Genomic DNA, 18,816 nt, shown 5'->3' with positions numbered 1-18,816 from the left:
TTCTGAGGAACTTTATGAACATGGGATGGAGAAATTAATCTGAATCACTTACAGATCAGGACTGTGCCCTCACTAACCCCCTCCACTTGAGTGTTATGGAACTTGGCCATGCTCCTGACACTTGTGAAAGGGTCTCTAAATCAAATTCTAATAGGCAGTACTTATTAGATGGTTATAAGGTTAACAAACCATTCTGTTATGGGATTGGGCCAGGAGTCACAAAAGTTGGGTAGTGTTTGTTTTCGGTTTTGTTTTGGTTTTTTTTTTTTAACACAAAATATGGTGTAAAATCACCTGAGCAGAGCATGAAAACATCACCAAAATCTGTTTGTTAATTTTCAGAGTGCTTGATTACTGCCTCCTCTTTAGCTCCCTGAGATGCCTTTGCACGTTGTGGATACGGTGCAGCTTTTCCCATGGCTCTGGTGCCTCAGGGTGGCAGGGAGAGGCGGCCTCTTCAGAAGTCCTGGAGTGGCCTGAGCACTTTAGTACCTGAGCTTAACACATCTGTTGGTGCAATTTTCATTATTGCTCTGAGACATCTGACCATTGCTTCTGCCACTGTTTTGGACTGACTCTTGTATTTCACAAACTTTTAAAAATGACCTTTACTGTGAAGGGTTCAGCATAGAAACCACTGAAATACTGTTTCTGATCTTAGTGACATCTTCAACTCCATTTGTGGAATTTTCAGGGGCTTCCAGCTTAGCCTGTCTCCTGACCTTGCTCTTTCTCCTCTACCTCCTGCCTTGTGGTGTGAAGTTACCCAGCTTAGGGAGACACAACGGGAAGGTGCAGCATGTCCCACTGATGCTGAGCTGCCTGGAGTTGTGCTGGGCTGGCACTTGCTGTTCAGTGATGGCTTCTTGGCTGGGGGGTTCCTGACTCTGCTGGATTCAGGTGTACACAGAACTGCAGCTGAGCTGCTTTTAGTGCTGCTCCCGTGCTGGAGCTCTGAGATCGCAGCCAGACTTGGAGCTAGTTTGGAATTCCTTGAGCACCCTTGTGTATGCAAGGGAGAGCATGTGGAGAAATTCAGGGAGAACAGGCAATTAGCTTTTGCTAATTGAGCTTTATGAAGGTCCTGTTTGTGCCAGTGAGGTGTTGCCTGCCTTGGCTAAGAAGTTTTTTACAACTCTGGTGGAGGGAGTTGTTAAACTTGGGGCACTCTGGACAGCTGCCTGGTGCAGTGAAATCTTTTTCAGAGGGCACCAAAGGACTGTGTGGTGTTCCTGCTGGCCAGGGCAGGTCTTACAGGATGGGGATGCTCTATGGTTCTTAAAAATTGCAGATAGCCACTGGGAGAGATGGAGAGGCAAGAAAATGTGCTCACTTAAAGCAACCACTGACGCTCCCAAATTATTTGAATAAATTATATGCATAGTGATTAACTTAATCAGTTTTGCTGCTAACACTATAATTATCTAGTTTTGGTTTTTTGTTGATAAAGAATTACCTGAAGTTGATCTCTCTTCGTTCTTTGCTCTTAAAGGCCCCAACAACTAGAAAGCTTCCTAGAAATGAATCATCTTGATTTTCTGAAACCAGTTCTAAGTTGCAAGCTTGCTTTCAGATTTTCTGGATGTTCATGTATGCTCAGTGTGCTCATTCAAAGAGAAAAAGTGAGCAGGTGGTGATCGTTTTTAGGATGCAGTAGCAATTTTCTGAACAAGGATGCAAACTACAGGTTTTCATAGGAATTCTTAGTGTGCACAACCAGTGTCTGCTTTCCAAAGTGCTTCCCATGTTCTGGTACTGCAGTATGAATGCCTGTATGTACTATGTACAGTATGAATGCCTGTGTGTAGCCTTGCAGTGACTCAGGCAGGAAAATGCTCTGGTTTCCACTTTATTCCTGAGATTTCGATGTACAGATGTTTAGGTGTCCTGCTGAAATACATGAAAGGAAGCTTGGGGTGAAGAGGAGAGTGAAAGCCTGGTCTCTGGAGACTGGTGATAGTTCCTTGTTCCTTTTTCTTAGCTTACCTTTTCCTGCACTCAGTATTCAGTAAATACTTTAAATTACCAGTATTTGACTTCCCAACCAACAGTGGGGGTTTTAAATTGTTTTAGAAGTCTAGTGACTCTATGGGCACAAAGAACCAGTATATCTAGTTTTTCTCAGTAATAAGACTTCTTGGTGTCTGGTGTGCATGTGAGATAGTTTGGGTTTTTGCTTACTTGCAGGAGCTGGGATGTAGTGGAATCCCAGAGCTCTGGGGTATGTTCCTGTGGGCTGAGGAGACTGTGCCCTGAAGCACTGCCCAGTCTGTAGCTGCAGCATGGACATGTGGAAAACTGCTTGATAAGCCTCATGGAAATAGTAAATTCTATAGATAAGCCCTCAGTACCTCAGCATAATTTACCAGGGTTTGTTTTTCTTTCTGGATTTACAGAGATATGAAAAATGCTGTAATTGGAAACAACAAACAAAAAGCCAACTTGATTGTTTTGGGAGCAGTTCCAAGGTATGTCCTTTGCTACTCTCCTTTTCACTGATTCACAACAGGTCTGGAATAATGATCCTTGGATCACAGGCACTTTTTTGTTTTAACTTTGATTGTAGTTGACTGAATACTTTCTTTAATGTAACCGAGAGAGATTTGAAGTATCTGTTAAACTCATGTATTACAGAACAGGCTGTTGAGTAATGCTTTTCATTTAGAATTTCATAGAATTCTCTAAAGTAGTCTTGGTGTTTTTATTGAACTTTACCAGCTCAGGAATAAAATCTATTTTTTTGACATTGATATTAATGATGGATGAAAGTGGTTGTATCTTAATCCTGTTCTTCAGCCAGTTGCCTGGTGAGTTCATAACTGAAAATGTGTAAGGTTATGTTAAAGATTTGATTTAAAATATTGAAAAACATCTGAGATAATTTGCTTGTCTGCTCCACTTGCTTCAGAGGATTAAAAACCATTGATCATACTTTATTATGCCTTGCTGCTTCAGCTGATGTTAACATTTTCTGGACCCTGATTCCACTAGTACAAATTGAACAGGTAACTTTAGCTCCTAGACTGCTCACTCCAGCTTTCATTTCCCCCCTCTTCTCCTCCAGCTTTCTTACAGCCTCACTTTGCAGCATTGGAGAAGGAAAACCTTGAGCACTGCAATGCTTGTGCTGGCAGTGTGGCACACACCTGTATCTTTTTGCTTAAATGGCAACCAGGTCCCAAACTATCCTGCTTGAGAGCTGCTGCTGCCTTGTCAAAAATGCTTTTTATTTGCAGAGAGTATCTTCTCACTGACAGACTGAGTTTGTGCCAAGGCCAGCCCTTGAAATTCTCTAGGGATTAGCAGTGGGGCTACCCCCTGTCCAAAACCTGCTGGATTATCTTCCCTTTCGACCAGATGCAAACAGGTGAAGAGAAGATTTCACAGGAGATGAAAAGATGAAAGTGGGCATTTGTTGAAGATGATGTGAAATTTATGGAATTTCTATGAGCAACAGGCCTTAAGGGGTTTTTGCAAGTCCTGCTGATTCTTGTGGTTCCCATTTTAAAAGCTACAGAAGATCTTCACCTTCCAAATCTAGAATCTGCCTGTTCTTATGGTTTGTAGGGCTTCTGTTCCCTCAGTTATCCTGCTTTCTGCTGCTGCTTGTTCTGTGCCCAGCAATGAAAATTCAAAAATGCTTTTTTCTTCATTGTTGTTAATGCCTTCTGGGTGCCCAGGTAAATTATACAGTTATTCTACAGCTGCAGATAAGTGACTGGACCTGGGAAATGTTAAAAGGTGAACTATCACACTTGTCCTCACTTCAGGACAAGTTATTCACAAATGACAGGAAATCTCTTCAGAGATCTTCAGAAAAGGCTCTTCAAATACATTGGGTTATTGTGACCAAAGATGATTCTCTGTGGCTATAACCTGACATCCTCTATCCCCAAGTGCCTTTCTGAAGGCTTTACGATTTCCTCAAGGTGTTGCAGACAGACTTAACTAGATTATAGACTGTTTGGATTAGAGAACTCCTTTGGTTGTTCTCTGTCAAGGGGGTGGGAATGTGTTGGCTCTTTTGATGTGCCTTCTAATGGGTGAAGCTGGTGGAGTACAGGGACCTGTGGAATTCCAATCTGCTAAGCCAGGCCTCTCCCTCAGCGAGGAGAGGAATAACCAACCTGGCATTCTTTGGTTTAAGTCTTCAAGAAGAGTTTTCTTTTCACAGAGTTCAGTTGCAGCCTCCCACGGGAAGTTGGTTCTCTTCTCTAATGGGAATTGTTAGAGTTCTGCTGCTGCTTTGTTCTGTGGTTCAGCTTGTTTGCTCATTTCTTGCTTCTCTTCCCCGAGTATTCCTCCATCCAGCTTTCAGAAAATACTCTTTAGACCCAAGGAACCCCTTCAGACCTGTCACTTAGTGGAAAAGAAAACAGTATATTCACATATTAGAACAGACTTGTACAGGGTTTGGAAACAAGTCTAGGAAGTATCTTCTGTTTGAAATGGGGCCAAATACTACTGGAATGTATGCAAAAGCCCTATTATTTTAAAATACTGCAAAGAAATGCAAAGTCCTTTGAAGATCTCCCTACAAAGGAAGCAGCTGCTGTGGAAGAATGGTGGATCCATGTCGCTTCTGGGCCAGTGGCCTCCTGAGTCTGTGAGCTGGCTGTTGAGTGGGGTCATCTTTGGAAAGGGGCATGTATCAATACCTTAAATGAATTTTTTTGGGGTCCTTTAATATTCAGTCTGACCCGTGGTCACCTCAGGTCTGCTCGTTCTGAAGATGGTGCTAGGAAAAACAAAGTTGATTGAAGAAAGCTTGTGGAATTGCCATGTCTGGAATTTAAAACTAGGAGGTGTTAAAACTGTATGAATGTGTGCACAGACTTGGCCCTGGATGTTCAGAATGGAAATAGCCAGCTTGTGTGTGGATTTTGTTTCCTAAGAAATGATTTTCTGTATCTCTTCCTAGAATCATAAAATTTCCATTCTCATGGAATGCTGGCCTTGGGCCCCTGTCAGGACTGCAGAAATGTTACTTTTTGAAATTCTTGCAGTCCCAGAAAACAGAATTTTTAAAGTTTAGAGGGGAAAAGTTGTTTTAAGGCCAAGTTCTTTCAGTGGCAGACCAACTTAAAGCTAAGACACCATTGCCAAAAATAGTTACCTGCTTGTACTGTCCTTCAGCTTTTTTTTCCTTCTACCTTTGCTTTAGTGCTAGCAGAGACCAAGAAATCCCCAGTAAATGTTGGTGTGCCCCTTTACTCAGCAGTTTTATAAGAACAAATACTGCAGCTATTGTGTCTATCACCATGTCAGACACCTCTTCAGAGTCCAAGTTCAATATTTAATGCTTTCTGTCAGTTCCTCTTACAGCCTAAATCTCGGAAGTGATTGAATCATCAGTTCAAATGTAAATTGTTCTTTTCTGAGTTCATCCAGTAGCAGTCTGCAGTGCTGCTGGCTCCCAATCCTCTGAACTGTAAATGGCTCACAGAGGTGGAATTGGAAAAGAAAACCCTTCAGTGAAAGGAGCACGAGGAAGTTCCTGATGAGTCAGTGTTGCAGGTCTGTGGAGCAGCTTTGGTACCCGGAGAGATCCAGCATTGCTGGTTTGCCATCCAGGCACCAACGGGGCCTTTCAGTCCTGGGACAGTTTCCTTCCTTCTTTCATGTGGGGATGGCAGAGCATGGGCAAGGCAATGTTAAATCCCAGTGAGCAGAGCATAGTTCTGTCTTCCTGTTTGTTGAAGTTCCTTGTTGAAGCTCTGATCTGTGCGATTTTGACAAAAACCTTACCTGAATTAAGTTATTGCTGATCTAATTATTGCCGAGAGTTCAGTATTTAAAGCCTAATCCACTTCGTTAAGAGCTTCAGTTATTCCTTTGCTCCAAAATTAATACACTTTTAAAATCAAATCTTAATCCCAACCACCCAGGGCCTTTAACAAAACCACTAAATCATTCTTGTCACTTACTGAAAATGATTTTCTAACTTCCAGCTGATTTTTCCCCTGTCATATAAAGTCAATTACTTGGAGTGGTGAGGTGGTAGTGTACTTCTTGCCAAAGCTTTCTCTATGTAGGTGCACCTCAAAGAATTTTATATAGTTAATTTTAACCTCTCCCTATCATTTATTAGTGATTCTGTTTAACTGTTGGGTTTTTTAATGTTTTAAATTTCTTTGGAGCACATTTTAAAGGCCATGTAGAACAGCTGAAGGACTCTCTTCCATTCCATCATTTGAATTTTGAGTTCTGCACAGACTGTTAGGTTGCCTATGGAAGTAAAAAAAGAATTTTTGGGGTTTTGAATTGTTTCTAGGGCTGTGAACACACCAACATGAAATTTTCTATTTTGATTTATTGTTAAACGTAATCAAATTCCTTCAGGCAGTGTTCCTTTAGAGTTTGCCAAAAGAATAAAAGATTGCTGCTTTGATAGCTGTGTAACCTGGTAAAAAAGATGAGAATGGAAATGCTTTTGGTGTCTCTGCCCCTGGCAGTGCAGGTAAAGGTGCAGTGAGAGGCCAGGTTGGTGTAACAGAGCTCTTCTCACAGAAGCACCCTCTGTGCTTCTGACCACGTCCTACCTCCACTTTGTGTGTTATGTTTGACTGCACAGACACTGCCTCAGCTCAATAATCACACAAAAGTAGCTCTCACAAAAAGCACGTCTTGTTCTGTGGAGTTAGAAACTAGACAGACAAGCAGAGGATGGGGAGAGCAGGACTTGCCCTACAGCAGTGGAGAAATGTGCCTTGAGGTGCTGGGGGGCTGCTGGGGTGACAGTGCCGTGGATGCCCACCACGGGGAGCTGGAAAATAGCCAGGACAGTCACTTCAAATGGTTCAGTGTTTGGGCCTGCCTCAGAGCAAGGCCAGTGACCTGAGCATCTGTCAGAACTCCTCGTGGCTCCTCTGTGCCCACCTGGCTGCCCTGGTGCCTGCAGGAGCTGAGGCCTGGCCTCTGCTGGTGGTGTTAATAAATGTGCTGTTATCAGGTCTGCACATCTTCTGGGACCTTCATCATCCCTGGCATGTTCCCAGCTTGGTTCCAGGAACTCCATGCACTTGGACACAGTACTGTGAGGTCTGTCATGCACGTTAGGGAGCATTTAGTCCAAACTTCTTGGATGTCCTTACAAGGCCAGGACGCAGTTGTTTCCTGATGCCTTGTTCTGTTCTTTGTGCATTTTCTGTCATGCTTTCCATAGGGCAGGGATCTGTGCCCAGGTGCTGTGGTTTGCTGTCTTGGGGGAAGGAGCTTCACCTGCCATGCTGGTGTTTTCCAAGGCTTGCTTTGCTCTAGGGTGGTGAAAGAGGTGGGGAGCAGAGGCTCTCACAGGCCTCCTGTGGTTGTCCTTTGCTTTTCTTCAAATCAGGTCAGGAGTCAGGACCTGATTGCATAATTAGACATCTCTTAATGAGGAATAACCCTCTCCACAAGGATGATGTATGTAACTGGAACAAGGTATTCTTCTAACCCAGCTGTGGAGTACAGGTGAGTCAAGGCAAACATTTGCAGTCAGCAGAATTGTATGAGAGCTGCTGTTTAAAAGCTGTACAACCCCATATCTCTGAAGTGCCTGTTCTGATAGCAAAGAGGAAGTTGTTAATACAAGATGTACTTCTAATGGTACCTTTTCTGTTGTGTATTTTTATTAGAATTTTAAGTTTCAAGTTTAAAACCATCATGTAGAAGGTAGCTTTATGGTACCTGGTGTTCCTTGTACTTAAGGAGCTGGAAGCGTCAAATCTGTACAAAATTACTCCAAAATGTATTCTTGACGTCCTCTTTCATGTGCAGATGCTGGATATTGGCTGGTGATCTCAAACTCAGTGAGACTGTAGTGTAGTCTTTTTGGCATACAATGGAGAATTTCAAACTACAGGCGAATGGGAAGTAGAAACAGCTTGATTGTTGGTATCCTCAGCCAAAAAGCTTTCAGAATTGGTTTGTCTAAATGAGCAGTAGTTGTTCAGATGGCAGTCATAGGCTGGCTGATGTTCTAATTCGACAGGAATTTCTGGAAGACTTAGAATAAAGTTTGAATGTGTTTTATCAGAGTAAATGGAATGAACAGTCTGGTGGTGGACTTAGGAATAAGACATCAGTCTTGACCAAAGTGATAAGATGGTTGAAGCAAGACTAGGTGAAGATGCTGCTTTATGTAATGCCTATTAACCATACTTCTTGTGAAAGCAAAAGGCTTTTATCATCTCAAAAATAGTCTTAAAATGAACTAGTGTAATTCACTGTGTAAGTTAAAAAGCTCTGAGTATTGTTTGTGTAAATTTATCTCTGGTTTCAGGGGCTGTGTGTTGATCCCACATATTCTGGTATAAATGGCTGCAGAGAATGGATGTATTTATATTTTGCTGAGTGGGTCATGGAATGGTCTTAGGGGGAAACATTGGAATAAATTCAGCTCAGACTGGAGCTCTGACAGTGCTGATGCACTGGGAGGGAGGGGTTTGATCTACTAACCAAGAGGAGAGGCTGTGCTGCAGGCACCTCAGTAGCCTTCAGGTCACTCTAGAAGGGGGTGTGTGAGCACCTCGAGGGAGCTGGGAGCACCAGGGTAGGAAGCAGGACAGGAATCTGTGGGGAGGTATTCCTGCAGTAAACGGGGCTGCATGGGGAGGAGCCGGGGCTGTTTTCAAATGAAACATCGTTAGAGAGGAGGGTGAGGCAAAACTTGATTGTAGTCATTAAAAATGTAGAGCTTCAAATCCAGACCTCTTGCAGCTCAGTAGATATTGAAACTCTCCAAAGGTGGATTTAGTTACGTGAGCAGGAATCAGGCTGGATGCAGGTTATGTGGTGTATATAGCACAGCTCATGGAATATTAATGTCACTGAGGATGTCTAAGCATTAGGATAAATTACTAGAGCTGTAAGCTGAGACTCCTTGTTTTACTCCTTAGGGAAAAGCTTTCTGTGCAGCCAACTTCCCTACTTACACACTGCATACTGCTCAGCTTGGCTCTTCTAAAAAACTACTTGCACCATGTGAAATATTTCAGAAGCAGTTATCTTTGCTTTGTAGGGCTTATTAGGGCATAGAGTTAGCCCAGGTCCCTTGGGTCCAGCCTCTGGAGATTTGGAATTACCATTGCCTCCAGAAGGGAAACTGGCATCTCACTTCAGGATAAATTTCTGTGACTAACAAGTCATAAAAATCACTCATTTTTGAATCTTCCTGTGTAAGAATCTATAGCTATTTAGTTTGTCACTTCAGATATTATTGTACAGAAATATTCTGAATGCTTTTAGTATTATACTTAGTTGTGTCTTTGGGAATTTCTGTGGAAAGTGATTGCTTCCTGTTATGTCTGAAAAGTAGTGCTTTTTAACACTGGAAAGAACAGATTGGAAAAAAAAAAAAAGTTTGTTGTCCTGCCTTGTTTGAGCTATTCTCAATACGTTAATTCCATTCACAGTATGGGGTTGGCTCTCACAGGGACTTGAGCATGTTCAGGGGTGCCCTCTGTGCCTGCAGTCACTTTTTATTCCATATTCTGTTAGCCAGCAGGGGTAACTCGCCTCAGCAGTGCCTTCATCTGTATGTTCATCACAGGGGTTTCCAGGGCAGAGCTTTTGGGCCTTCTTGCAATGGACTGGAGTACAAGCATCTTCCAAGGTAGAATAAAACCTGTAAGAATCGTGGTAATTCCACAAATAGTGTATTCATCCACTTTGCAAGGGGACTGGTAATAAATGTTCAGATAATCATGACTCAATTAAAGCTCTTACTCATTAACATACTTCAATGAAAGGTGTCTTAAGCTTCACAGCCCTCAAACTGCTACCCTGGGCTCTTTCTCCATGTGCCTGCTTATGGGCCTTGAGGAAGTGCTGAGTTTCATCTCCTTGCCAGGTGTTTTAGGAGCCTGAGAGATGTTTGTGACAACTTGTAAGTGGGATGGAGTGTGAAAGAGAATTTCTGTTCTTTTTACCTGTGAGGTTGGTGCTCAGACTGGATTGGGGAGGTCTAAATCGTGCACATCTGTGTTACGGTGTGGAGCTCTGGTGCATCACACCCATCTCAGTCATCGGCAAAGGAAAGGGAAATCTGAGCTGTGTCTCTTCCTTGCTGAGCTGCTGGAGTTTCCTTTTGTTCAGCAGCTGCTTCCCTTGGAAGTTTTCTGCTTTAAAATAATCCCTGGCTTTCCCGGGTGTACATTGTGCCTCCTGCTGACCTTATTTCTGTTTCTTCTTGGAGTCCATTGAAGTGTCTCTCTGGATGGGTTTGCTGTCTTTCCTCATTTGGATATGACTTCCTGGGTATCGTTCCTGACATCTGAGAAAAAGGCCTTAATCACTTAATTGCCCTTAGAAGGGCAGGGACAAATGGCAGAAGTTGTATTTTCTATAAACATAAGAGGAAAATACCTGAAGAAGCCTTGTAGAAGCTTGAAAGAAGTCCAAATACTGCATTTTAAAACCTTGGAAAATGGTGGTGAAGATCTTTTGAGATCTTTCCATCAGCTTTATTTCATTTCCTGTTTGTTGTAATGCGAAGGACCACAGGCTGAAGAGTGTCAACAAGGACATTAGTACCCTTTTGCTGTTTTAGAAGTCTTTTCTGTGTATCTGTGCTTTTGTTTTTCCCTGAAGCACACAAAAGTGTGTTGTGGTGGTTCTAGCAGAGCGTTGTTCCAGTATTTCTGCTGGTTTGGAATCCAAAGGCTGGCTGCTAAGGGATAGGGCTGGAGATCAGGGATCCAGGTTATGCAGAGACTCTGTGTTCTTAGAACATGTGGACTATGAACACGTACCTTAATCATATTTTTAAGTTTCCAAAATCCAAATGATAATCTTCACTTCTGTCCCCTGCATATAAATGCCATTTTTCTACCTTTTTATTCTGATGGTATTAATGTAAGGGAGGAATGCATTACATCTTTGCTGAATTTGTCTAGGCTAGAGCCTGGGAACAACAAACCAGTCCAGGATGTTCCCATGGACAATAGAAGGATGTGTATCTTTGTCTTTAATGTTTAACAGTACTTTATTAATTAACAGTTTTCTCTTTAGTGACTATATGGATTCTCCTCACTTGAAACTTTTTCTAGTTTTATAGTTTCTTGTGGAACTACTTAATTTTCAATGTTACTTGCTGTCAGTTCTGTCTTTTAAGGACAGAAATAGAAAATATTACAGTATGCATGTCTAGCTCTGTGGAACACCTGATCTGAACCTCAGACTTATTTTAAAGATATGGAAAAGGATATTATTAGTATCTCAGAAACTTATTGTATGTAAAGTGGGAACTTAAATGTTGATCTTCACTAATTATAAAGTTTAAGTAAGGCTTTCTATTTTAAGCATGTTAGACTTTGGATTGTAGTCGGCGTGTTTAATTTTTGCTCTTTAACAGAAGTAGAGCTGTAACATTTGTTCCACGTGTTAATGGGAAAGAAAATAGCAATTACTTTCCTTGGAAGAGAATAGCCTTCAGAATTTCATGTGCTTTTGAATTTTTAAAAAATCCTTTTGGGGAAGTCTTTTTAGGGCATGATATTGAGGGGCTGGAGCATGTCCAGAGAAGGGAACGGAGCTGGGGAAGGGGCTGGAGCCCCAGGAGAGGCTGAGGGAGCTGGAAAGGGGCTCAGCCTGGAGCAAAGGAGGCTCAGGGGGGACCTTGTGGCTCTGCACAACTCCCTGACAGGAGGGGGCAGCCGAGGGTGGTCAGGCTCTGCTCCCAGGGAACAGGGACAGGAGGAGAGGGAACAGCCCCAGGCTGGGTCAGGAAGATTCCGGTTGGATACTGGAAAAATTCCTCCCAGAAAGGCTTGCCCGGGCCACTGGTGGAGCCCCCAGCCCTGCAGGGATTTAAAAGCCGTGTGGATGTGGCGCCTGGGGACATGGGTCAGTGGTGGCCTTGGCAGTGCTGGGTTAATGGTTGGACTTGATGATCTGAAAGGGCTTTTCCAACTTTAGTGATTCGGTGACTGAACATTTCTGCATACAAGGAGCAGGTTATTTGTTGGAGGCCTTGATAATCAGAGGAGGCCATTGGGGTAGTCTATACAGGGAAGACACAGAGCAGGTCTTCAGCATTTTCTAGTGAAAACAGAAGGAAGTACTCCTGCATTTCTGAATTTCTAAACTGACCTCTAGGTTATTGAAAGCTATTTTAAAAAAGGTTGTTGCTACTGACATTTTTTAATTAGTAACTAGATCAATATTTACCAACACAAACAGCAGAGGAGTCAACCAGAGTTAGAACAGTAGATGAGATTGTGCTTTCCACATAAGAGTTCAATAGCCTCTTCTTTTCCAGGATGAATTTTAGCCAGGATCTCTCAGTGCATTTGTACATTACCACAGAAGCTTTTGTTTCCTGTCCTTACCTGATCTCTAGAGGGCAGAGAAAAAAACCATCTGTCTGTAAAGAGGTAATAGTAGTGCAAAGTTATGATTCCACAGGATTGAGGGAGTGCTATTTTTCCTTAGTGATTGTAGTGGGTTGAAACCCACTTAAAACCACGACAGTGATGGTTTTGTATACCACTGATTATGTATTTTGGTTCTTGATACTGTAGAAAGAATCCAAATTGATTGGGACCCAAACTACACCGTTGGCAAGATGTGCATTAGGCTCGAAGTGATCCTGTTTAGCCCCAGTTCAGCTGCCTTTCTTCATGTAAAACTTTCCTGGGCTTGCTTTGTGTGTGCAATCATTTCTGTGTTCAAAACTCAGAGTGCTCTCAACCCTCCCCATGCTTGTGCTTGGTGATGGAATTATTTTGCAGTTGTGACTCAGAAGAAATCACTGCCAAAGATAAGCATCCCCACAGTGGTGATCAGGTGTTAGGGTTCCCTTTCCCATCAGCCTCAAACTGCAGATGCATTTCCTTTAACTGAAATTTGGGGTCTCCCTGTTATCCTGAAAGCCCCATCCTGGATATCAGTACTGTGACAGTACTTTTTAAAGAAAAAGCAGTGGGGCATTTTTCTACACCAAGTAAAAGTTGTGTAGGAACACACAGTGTGAAAAGATTGTGAATGAAGTGTTCCTCTACTCTTTTGCTCAGTCTTAATCTTTCTATAAAGGATTTCATCCTCTTTACATAGCAGGATTCAGATTATTTTCTTTCAGACTTAAATTTTCTCTTCCATCTGAATTTTCCTCTAAAGATACTTTTGTTTGCAGGTTGCTGTATTTGCTCCAGCAAGAGACCTCGAGCACGGAGCTGAGAACGGAATGTGCAGTGGTCCTGGGCAGCCTTGCCATGGGGACAGAGAACAATGTCAAATCCCTCCTAGACTGCCATATTATCCCAGCCTTATTGCAAGGTACTCCTCCCTTAATGGATCCGTGTTTGTAAATGTTCCTAAAGTACTGAAATAAACAAGCATCATGAGACTGAATGGTTGGTTTGCCCATATTTATAGGATTGCTATCGCCAGATTTGAAGTTTATTGAAGCTTGCCTGCGATGTCTCCGTACCATTTTCATCAGCCCTGTAACTCCAGAGGATCTGCTATACACAGTAAGTTGTAAGCAGATTATTATGTCTTTTTAAAGGCTATAGAGAGGGTGGGAGTGAAAAATCTTGTTGTCTGGAGTAGTAACGAGGCCTTGTCTGAGCAACAGGGTTGGCACGTCTCGCCTACCTTTAAGGTGTCTGGCACCCCTGACATTTATGGCTTGTTTGATATGAGCTGGTCACCAAGGTAGCCCACTGATAAAGAAAATACCTACATTATCAGACTTGTGTGCAATCCTGAGGAGGAAAAACTGTCTCTAAATAGTATTTAGAGGTACTATTATCAGAGCTATACTGGCAACAGTTACTTGCTGAAACTTAAAAGTTTTATCCAACACTGTCCTCCCTCTCCAGATGGGAGAGGGCTTGCTCAGTTTTTGTACTTCCAGTGGAAGAGCTTCACCTCTAAAATGTCTCTGCTCTTACTTAGTATATGTGTGATTTCCATTTAAGTGACAGGAGGATAGAAAATGTGCCTCTCCTGTTGCTGTAATCCTGAGTTCATCCTGGAGCATGTGCCAGCAGGGCTGTTGGTGCTGGCCCTGGTTGGGTGACTGGGCAGAGCCCTCTCTGAAGGTACTGCTGTCTCCAGGGCTTGCCCAAACCCAGGCACTGCCTCTTACTGGGAAGGAGGGGCAAGGAGGGTTTGGCTGCTTCCTTTGTCTCGGTGTGAGGGATAAGGTGAACCATGGAATGAAAGCTGCAGTGGACCAGCAATCTCTTCCTCCTTGGAAAAGGGGAGCATTGCCCCAGTCTGGGGGAGGTCACAGAGCAGCTCCAGCTTCTGAGGGTAACTGGGACCCCACAGTGAGAACCACTCTGGTCCCACTCACAGGGAGCTGTTGCTTGCTGAGGAAGTCTTGGTGCTTACAGAGAAGGGCACAGCTGGCCTCTCACATCATACTTTCTCTACAGTTTGGCTGTTAATAGTCAACAGATTTTCTTCATGATTTTTTTGTCTAGTTGTTATGCAGTGCTGCAATGTCTGTTTTGTTCTCTATTCCTTTTCCAATGACTTTTTACACTTTCATTCCAGACACAGGTATGCAGACTTGTTGTTTTCTATGGACTCAATCTTACCATACACCTATTCTGGATTTCACCTGCCAGTTAGTCCATCTCAGGAAGTCAGATTGCATTTAGTGGGTGTAGGTAAATCAGCCAGCTTTGTCCTCCACTGTTCACTGCTTTTTTTCCAGGTGTTTTGTGGTTGTTCAGCAAGGGAAACCTCAATGTGTGTTGTATGTGTGAACATCAAAGGTGCCTCTCCAGTGAGTGATCCAAGGGCTTCCTCTTTGTGTCTCTGCTCCTTTCTTTGGCTTCACTCCATGCTCCCAGATTCCCCCAAGTCAGCCTCTAAGAGTTGATAATTGCTGAGGCATCTGCTTCCTGCTCTCAGCATCCAGAGCCAGGGTTTAAGATGACTGTCTCCGTTAACAATCCGTATTTCTTCCTGGGGATCAGTGCTCAATAGGGACTTTTAGTTGCTCCCTATCTGGAGGAGAGATTTGATGTCTTGAAGGGAGAGGAAGGGATAGAATATGGACAGAAATGGGAAAGAAGCACCATTAGCATCAAAATAACCACTAGCATGGGAGCAATATGCCCAAGAGGTTGGATTTGGTGTTTCATGCTTTGCTTTCTCTGCTGCACAGCAGTGACATCAACTGCTCCCCCAGTCCTCCTTCAGGCAAATGGGATGTCCTGGAATTAACCATATCTACAGGAAATTATCATCTGCTGAGGGGTCCTTGCTCTTAGTTCACCTGTAAAACCCGTTTTCCCCTTTCCCATTCCAGTTAGATACCTCAAAGTTAAGTATTTTATGATTGTGCTTAAGGTCCTATTTCTGCAAATCCTTTTTTTTCCTTCTCTTGTGGGAATACCCAGGGCCATGCTTTGAAAAGTACTGAATCCAGATCCTTTGAAAAGATGTTTTTCCTATCTCTTGGAAGGTACAGCCCCAGCCCACACTGCTGCAAGCTGTGTTTCACAAGGCAGCAGTTGAGACATTGGCTTTGCAATTAAAGAAGTAATTATGGGCCTAATGAACACTTCATGGTAGACATTCCAACACTGAGAACAACAGGAAGAATTCAAAGTTCCCGTTTAGCCACCCTGCTTCCTCTTTGTTTCTGGTCCCAGCAGCTCTGGGGAGGCTGTCACCATCTCCATGCAGCTGCAGCACTTGAAGGTCTCTCAAGTTCTGCCTTTTTCAGGTCCTATTTTGAAAGGTAGGAGACGAAGTTTGTCAGTGGCTTTTCATTCCTGCCCAGTAGTTCTGGAGAAAACTTCTGAAAAGTTGGATCTTGAGTTGTGTCTAACCTGGAAAGTTTCCCAGAATTTTTTTGTGTTTTGACTGCAGAGAGAGGATCTTGAATTTGGGCAGGACTGTTTCCAAGACAAGGTATTAGGAGTTAGCTTAACATCTCCAAGGGTGTTGCAGTCATTCTAGAGGTTTCAGAAGACCTCTCAATTAAAATCCAGGATATACAAGTGCTTTAAAGCTGCTTAAAACATTCCTTTCTGTTTGTAACAGGTACACATCATCCACAGTAACTGGAATATTTCTCCCAACAGAAGTGCTGGGTGTCAGAACTTTGCTCTTGAGCCTTACCTTATGGACAGCAGCCTGAAGGATAAACTGCTGGCAGTTTTGTGTAATTAATTCGGTTCAGTTCCAAGGATAAAATGGTTCTTCAGAGGTGGAAACATTTGGGCAGTTTCCTATAGGAACTTAGGATTTGTACTGAGAAAATACACACATCCATGCATCCGTGCATCCATCCATCCATCCAGATGAACACTGAGCTCTCAGAAAGGGCAGGTTTTTAGGGTCTGATGCTGACCTGTGACACCAAGTTATATCCAGACCTGCTGTGCCAGGGAAACCCTTGTTCCTGCATGGGCAGGGTGCAAGCTTTGGTGCTGAGACCCATTTAGTGACCATGCTGCACTTGGAAATGAGGAATGATGTGGGAGAGAGATCTGTTGAGGTGCAGACGTATGTTCAGACTTCTTTAAATTCCAAGATTTTCCATGTGAACCAGCCAGCTTACCATAGCTGGATGTGTTTTGGGTTGCTGAGTAGATGGAGTCACTAAGGCTTGACTGAGATCCTGTTACTTCAGCTCCTGATATCTTAATGAAAACAGAAGAATGGATTCAGTGGCAGAAAATGTTTCCAGCCCATGGAGGTGTTCTGCATGTTTCCTGACAGATGTTCTCAGTTGTGATTGCATTTTCCTTCCTCAGTGGGACCCAGATACAATTCCAGTGGGAACTTGCTGTCTGTGATGCTGTGCTGGCCTAGCAGGAGGAGGTGCATTCCCTGCTGGGAATGCCCTGTCCTTACAGGAGCTTGGGGAGTGAAGGCACTGTAGCAGGATGAGTCTCTGTGTTGTTGAGACAATGTGAAATCAGGTTGAGAAGTCTCAGTCTCTAGAAATGATGAGTGAAAAGCCTTCCTGCTTCCTGGGCAGGTTTGGGATGGAAAAGCTGATGTCACCTGGTGATTGGCCGGGCTTGGTAAAGGGGAGGAGGTGTATCTGAGAGGATTAATTACACTGATTAATTACCAGGTGTTCAATGAGCAGTGAACCCGCACTGCCAAGTGTACACGTGATCCACAGTTCCCGAGGGAGGAATCTGGGTCAGCCTTCCATGCCTTATTCCTTTTTTCCTTCTGGCTGTTGGTGGTGGCTGAACCAGGAGCAAGGATGAATGTTCTCCAGTCTGAACTGCTTCCTGAAAATGAGAGTTGTAAAAGAACCAATTCTAGCTTGTAGAGCTTGAATTTAAGATATTTGGGTGGATAGAAGCATTTCAGTTCTCTGACTTGGGGAAATAGCAACGCTCTATTAAAAACAAATGTTTTAAGAGTAGGTCTTATGAATTTTGTTTTGGTGTTAAAAAGGAATATGAAGAAATTAGGTATTGGGATCCAAGCAGGTGAATGTAACTGTTCATTCTCTCTGAGTTCTGTTTGTATGGACAATAACTTTGTTGCAATATATGTGATACAGAGACTTGGCTTAAGTTGCCTGGAACTACTTTGTTAGCAGACAGCATCCTAATGGGTTTGTGAATCTCATTGTTCTAACCTTATGGATGTAGACTCAATCTCACTAGGCTTGCTGGGAAGAGCCTTTGTTGCTTAGGCATCAGTACTGAATAAAAGTGGAATTATGTAGCCTCACATTGACACCTAATCACTATTCACATTTAGTTGGAGTCAGCTATGTCCACACGTCCCTTTGTTCTTTCTAGGTTCTTTTCTGATCAACATGCCAAAATTATTATACAAGTTGGATATTTTAGCAGAATTGTAGAGCAAAACTAACAGTTTTCTTATAAACATATTAAGGAAGCACTCTTGGAACTTTCCAAGAGTTTTTAACCTTTTCATGCCCACAACACTTGGGATCTGATGGAACAAAATGTGAAGGTGTGTAAAAGATATCTGTAAAGAATTGTGTCTTAAATGTATAGTCCAGAATATCTAATAATACACTTCTTTGTGTATTGGCAGAATTTCAGGGGACCCTCACTGTGTTGTTTGCAAGGGTTCATTAACTCTCATCTCACATGTACAATAACACTGTTGGGGTCACAGTGGCACCAGAAATCCCGTGTCACAATGTTTGGTGGCACAACAGCCCCATCTCGTAAGTGCTGAATGGAAATCATCCAATACGAGAACCTTCCCATCCAGGAATTTCCCACTGCATCATGGTGCCACACTGGTCAGTAAAATGTTCTCTTATACAGATCACCATGTGCTATTCCATTCCCATTTCTATAGCTCTGCTCTAGAGCTTCCCAGCAGTTTGAGGCTTGATTTCTGTCCTCTTAGATCTTTACCAAAAGTCTCCAATTTATAAACTGCAGCTGGAATACTGATGTGACCAATACTCATGTGACCAATACTCATGTGATCAATGCTGTTGGATTTTTAGGTGAAACTGGACCATTGCACGAGGATGTCACTGGTGAGGATGTAAAATAAGTGTTTGTTGGTTCCTTCCCTGGTGTTAGATACAGATGGAGAGATGTTACACATTCATCTGTGCTGATTAAAAGTGTTTAACTGAATAATTATTTTATTCAAAGATGTGCTGCTTTAATAGTGGCAGTTGGAATCTTTTGAAATAATTCAGGTTTCACAGTCAGGGATTTCCCTGCAAGAGATTTCAGGTCTTGCATCTTACAATTTGAAGCTCCTTTTTTAAAATATTCCTGCCTGTGAATCCTGAGGTTCCTCTCCTCTCCTCTCCTCTCCTCTCCTCTCCTCTCCTCCCCGGGGGAGCCTCATCACGGGGCAGCCTCGTGGCAGGGAAAGGAAACGGGGGGGAAGCGAGGGGAG

The 18,816-nt window shown here is 43.0% G+C and overlaps 1 protein-coding gene across 5 annotated transcripts in view; it reads left to right on the top strand.

The window, feature by feature from the left end:
- The window catches only part of ARMC8 (armadillo repeat containing 8), a 63,364-nt gene that overhangs the window by 12,697 nt on the left and 31,851 nt on the right, over positions 1-18,816 (top strand). For 4 of the 5 annotated variants that reach the window (XM_042024736.1, XM_042024734.1, XM_042024732.1 and 1 more), the window contains exons 3-5: positions 2,397-2,468; positions 13,115-13,257; positions 13,357-13,454. In XM_042024736.1, the coding sequence (XP_041880670.1) occupies positions 2,397-2,468; positions 13,115-13,257; positions 13,357-13,454 (313 nt within the window). The remainder of the gene's footprint in view (positions 1-2,396; positions 2,469-13,114; positions 13,258-13,356; positions 13,455-18,816) is intronic. The other variant, XM_042024735.1, reaches the window with a different exon arrangement.

Source organism: Corvus kubaryi, unplaced genomic scaffold, assembly GCF_017639235.1.
Source record: "Corvus kubaryi isolate FWS band 111438036 unplaced genomic scaffold, C.kubaryi_AGA036_p1.0 37264, whole genome shotgun sequence".
Taxonomy (NCBI): Eukaryota; Metazoa; Chordata; class Aves; order Passeriformes; family Corvidae; genus Corvus; species Corvus kubaryi.
Note: the sequence above shows the minus strand (reverse complement) of the source record. Positions and strands in the feature narration are given on the sequence as shown.